Source organism: Larimichthys crocea, chromosome XI, assembly GCF_000972845.2.
Source record: "Larimichthys crocea isolate SSNF chromosome XI, L_crocea_2.0, whole genome shotgun sequence".
Classification (NCBI taxonomy): domain Eukaryota; kingdom Metazoa; phylum Chordata; class Actinopteri; family Sciaenidae; genus Larimichthys; species Larimichthys crocea.
This window is the reverse complement of record NC_040021.1, coordinates 17,785,868-17,790,738: the sequence shown is the minus strand read 5'-3', so window position 1 is coordinate 17,790,738 and position 4,871 is coordinate 17,785,868. Positions and strand designations below refer to the sequence as shown.

At 49.7% G+C, this 4,871-nt stretch overlaps 1 protein-coding gene across 1 annotated transcript; it reads left to right on the top strand.

Annotated features, from left to right (window-relative positions):
• The first annotated feature begins 279 nt into the window (after nt 1-279).
• On the top strand, nt 280-3,931 carry LOC109142578 (uncharacterized). Its single transcript, XM_019276741.2, has one exon. The coding sequence runs from the start codon at nt 944-946 to the stop codon at nt 3,929-3,931; it is 2,988 nt and encodes a 995-aa protein (XP_019132286.2). The 5' UTR covers nt 280-943.
• Nucleotides 3,932-4,871: the final 940 nt, after the last annotated feature.

The following is a 4,871-nucleotide window of genomic DNA, read 5'->3' as shown; positions in this document are numbered from 1 at the left end:
TTTATTGACAGTGGCATCGTCACTAAGTTTAACATTCCCTCTGTGACGGAGCAGCGCCGTCACTGACTGCGGCCAGCGCACACACATGCAGCGCACACAAACACAACCAACACATCTTCCCCATTCCCTTCTGCTCCGTGCTAAACAGAACATAACAAAACACACATCCCGCTTCCCCTCACCGGACAACAGAACATAACAAAACACACATCCCGCTTCCCCTCACCGGACAAACTAATTCAATATATTCATACACGTACAGATGATAACTTACGGGGTGTGTGGAAATACGCCGCCACCGTTTACCTGTCCGCTTCCGGCGGAGAAACAGGGCGTACGCATCACCGTCATTATATAGGAGGATGACGCTCGTAATTAGACACCATGTGATGCGGAAAACTATGTGTTTTTAATAATGTTGATGTTATCGGAGTACCCGGCAGTCTTCTATGGAAGACAAACAGTGAACATACAGATATAATTTTTATACAATTATTGTCATTATCACTGTATATGCAATGGCCGTCATAATGGGGGAAAAGATGTTTATGTTGTTTTTAGAAATGTAGTAGTCCGAGTGGGAGGGGCTACCACTATAAAAGGGGCTGCCTGGGCCCTAATCGAGGAGAGTGTGTGGAGTTGCAAAGGAGGTAGCAGTGGTCGATTTGTGGTTTGTGAGCTGAGTTATTGAAGAACTCGTTTTTTCGTTTTCTTGTTAGTTTTTCCTTTCTTTTGGTTTTTGTTTTCTGAACTTGTATATAGAACGTTTTTGGTTCATTCGCTTTATTTTTTTTGGTTTGTACATATTTGGCACTGTACATATTGCACCTGGTGAGGTGGAGAATAAACATCCAAAACAAAACCTTCCGACTTAGCCTGGATTTTTGGAACAAAAGAACGAGGTTAGCAGAAGAACCCCGCTACATATGGTGTCAGAGGTGGGATGGCAAGTCGGAAAAAAACCCTCCATCCCAGGCGCACTGGCCTGCGTTCCCAGCGGCGAGAGCAGCCAGAGGAAATGGCGACCGCTGGTATCGACCAAGAGTGGGAGACTGACAAAGAGGATGAGGAGGACCCCTGGTGGGGCCCAGCTGCTCCTGCAGTCCCTGCAGCTCCTGCAGCTCCGGCATCCACAGGTGAATCGGGGGGAGAGCTGGTCGGCATGATGCGGGACTTTTTGGCAGCACAGCAAAGGAGAGAGGAGGGCCTGCTGGCAGAGATCAGGGGGCTGAGGGCCTCTCTTCCATCTGCCCAGCCATTACCTGTGCTGAATCCGCCAGTTGCCACACCCAGCACAGCAACAGCCAGCAGTCCCAGACTGGAACTGCCCACCCCAGCACCCCGGCGTATTCGGAGGGACACACCACTGGAGGCGTCACCAGCACCATCCATCCAGTTCCCAGAGGCAAGCAGTAGGGCCGACCAGCCAAGACCAGACTGGAGACCCTATAGCGAGCCCAGGATACCCCAATATCAAACGGGGGAGGACATTGAGAACTACTTACTACGCTTTGAGCGTATGGCAAAAACATGGCACTGGCCAGAGAATGAGTGGGCATGCCGCCTAGTCCCATTGTTGGCAGGGAAGGCACTGGAGGCCTACACAGCGATGGACGAGGAGCGGGCCCACTGGTATCCAGACCTGAAGATGGCGCTTCTGGCGAAATTCGACATCTCCCCAGAAACCTACCGGCAGCAGTTCAGGTCCATGACGATACCACCCGGCGAGAGCCCGACTGAGACGTATCACCGCCTGAAGGGCCTCTACCGGCGCTGGACACGGCCAGAGCAGCACACCAAGGAGCAGATCGGTGAGACCATCATCTTGGAGCAGCTACTGCGAGTACTGCCGCCGGAAGTAAGAACCTGGGTGAAGGAGCATGAGCCAGTGGAGGGGCTCACAGCTGCCAGGCTCGCGCTGCAGTATATCAACGCTCGGAGAGGGGGCCCAGCTTCACGCTTCACCAGCGCAGCATCCCGACCAACAGTCCAGCCACTGCAGCCACGGCCAGGGAGAAGAGAATACAGACAGGAAGTTCCAGGTACCAGCACTGCCCCAAACCAACAAGCCTCTGGTAAGGATTTTGTGTGTTTTTATTGCCAGCAGCCAGGCCACAAAGCATCCGTTTGTCCCATACGGAAGGCAAAGGTCACTGGCGCCTGCTATGCACCACGTCCAGAGGTGGGCCCCGTTGAAAAAAGAACAGGTCAAATCCACCATCATAAAACTGTCAGTATAAATGGGCAGCAGGTTACTGCTCTCTTGGACACTGGGAGCTTCACGTCCTTGGTTAAGCACAGCTTGGTGCCAGTGGGCTGTGTGGACTACAGCCGACAAACAGACATTGTGTGCGTGCATGGGGATAAGCATCCTTATCCCAAAGCTGAAGTGACAATTACCATTGATGGACAGCCTTACCTGTTGACTGTTGGGGTGGTTGAGAACTTACCTGTAGAAATAGTTCTTGGATGGGACTTACCTGTGTTGATAAACTTGCTGCATGAAAAAGAAGTGCCAGCAAAAACAGATTGTGGGGAGGGCAATGTAAATGTTTCATGTCCTGTGATCACCCGAGCCCAAGCGAAAGGTGTCCAACCACTCCCAGACTTGGACAGTAGTCTGTGTGAAGGTGGCACTAAAGGGCCTAAGAATTCTCGTCGCCAACGCCGCTTTGAGAAGCAGCTAAGGCAAACTGATCCTGAGTTAGAAGGTATGGTTAAAAACATGTGGGATGTGCCACAAAATGTTGCTGAGCTACAGAGAGAAGATGCAACCCTGCAGCCATTGTTTGCTAAGGTGGGGGAAGAGGCAAATGGAGGTTGTGTGGGGAGGGAAAGGTTCATTGTGGAAAATGATGTGTTGTATGCTATGGATAATGAACAAAGACACTTGGTTATCCCTGCTAGTTGTAGACCACTGATTATGCACCTGGCACACACACTCCCATGGGCTGGTCACCTTGGCCGTAACAAAACATACATACGCATCAGTTCACGGTTCTATTGGCCCTCCATGTACACAGACATCCAGAAGTATTGCACCACATGCCCCACATGTCAGAAAACATGTCCTGGCCGCAAGTCTGACAGAGCGCTTCTACACCCGCTTCCAGTTATCTCCACTCCATTCCGCAGGATTGCTATGGACATTGTCGGGCCCTTGGTGAGAAGTAGTGGGGGTCACCAGTATATCCTGGTGGTGTGTGACTATGCCACACGTTTCCCTGAGGCTTTTCCCCTGCGGACCATCACTGCTCCCACAGTACGGGCATTGGTGCAACTATTCTCCAGAGTGGGAATACCAGATGAAATCCTAACTGATCAAGGAACTAACTTTACGTCATGGCTGATGCAGCTTTTCCAGAAGCAACTGGGCATCACAGCCATTAAAACCACACCATACCATCCACAGACGGATGGTCTCGTTGAAAGATTCAACCAGACACTGAAGAAGATGCTGCAGACGTTTGTGGATGATACGGGCAAAGACTGGGACTGCTGGCTGCCCTTTCTGCTGTTTGCCTACCGGGAAGTTCCCCAGGCCTCAACCGGTTTCTCACCATTTGAACTGCTGTACGGCTGGGAGGTACAGGGACCCTTGGACCTGCTCCGAAAGAGCTGGGAAGGCCCTTCCACGACGGCAAGCGACAGAGGGGTGGTGCAGTTCGTGCTGGAGATGAGGGACCGACTGGAGAGGTACCAGGAGGAGGCCATGGTCAATCTTCAGGAGGCCCAGAAAAACCAGAAGGCCTGGTATGACCAACACGCCCGACACCGTGAGTTCCAGCCTGGCCAAAAAATCCTGTTGCTGCTCCCTTCCTCCAACAGCAAGCTTCTGGCGAAATGGCAGGGGCCATACAGCATCACCCGCAAGATTTCAGCTCTGGCCTCCATTTCATCTCACAGAGACATTCTGCATGATAGTCTTTAAAGGAGCAACCATATTTTTCCTGTGCCTCTTATGCAACTTATGACGCTATAGGCTACTCTCGGACTTGTTAATTCATTTATTGGTTCGTTATAGTTTACTTTATTTATCGGCCTTACTTTGAGTTCATAACCAACCTGTCTCTCTCAACCCGGTGGCATTTCATTTGATTGCTCCTGTCCTTCTGAGGCACGACATCATTAAAAATAAATGATCTGTTCATTTTCACTGAGAGGATAACAACACAACACAGCCTTAAGTTATAGCTGTTCAAAACATGTGCTGGGCTCAAGTAAGACACCAATAATGATGGACTGCTGACCTGCTTAGCTGCAGTTTAAATTTGAGTCATCCTAAAATTCCTCTCTTGGGTGTGTGATGTTGTGGTCCAAAGTGTAGCTGTGAAACCAGTTGTAGAAATCACCTAATCACCCAGAGGTCAGCATGTAAGGCCGTGGTTCGAGATGAACCTGCTTAACGATTCGATTCTTATCGATTTTCTCATTTGGGGAAAAAAAAAGGAAACCCAAAACTGTTTGATCCGCATTCAAACTTGATTTAGTTAGAAGTATCTTTTATGTATCTTTTGAAAGGATATGTGACCTGAGGCAAAAATTAAAAAATGTCATAGACGAATGTGAACTGTTATAGCATGTTTTACAAAGAAGCACATGGGCGCTAACATTGTAGGCAGTGTGGTTACTGACCAGAGTTACCTCCGTAGTAACCGCAGAGGTGGTCATAGCCTGGCTGCTGCCGCTGCTGTAGGTTGAGATTCATTTCCAGTCTGAAGCATGTCAAAAACACGACTCATTTAAAAATATTGCAGTTGTGTGTGCAAATGTCTGCATGTTCGTCGGTTTCCCTCCCGACGCTGTGATCTCCACTTTGCAATGATAGCATCGTACTGTTTGCCATCTGTTTTTGATAAAATGCCGCACAA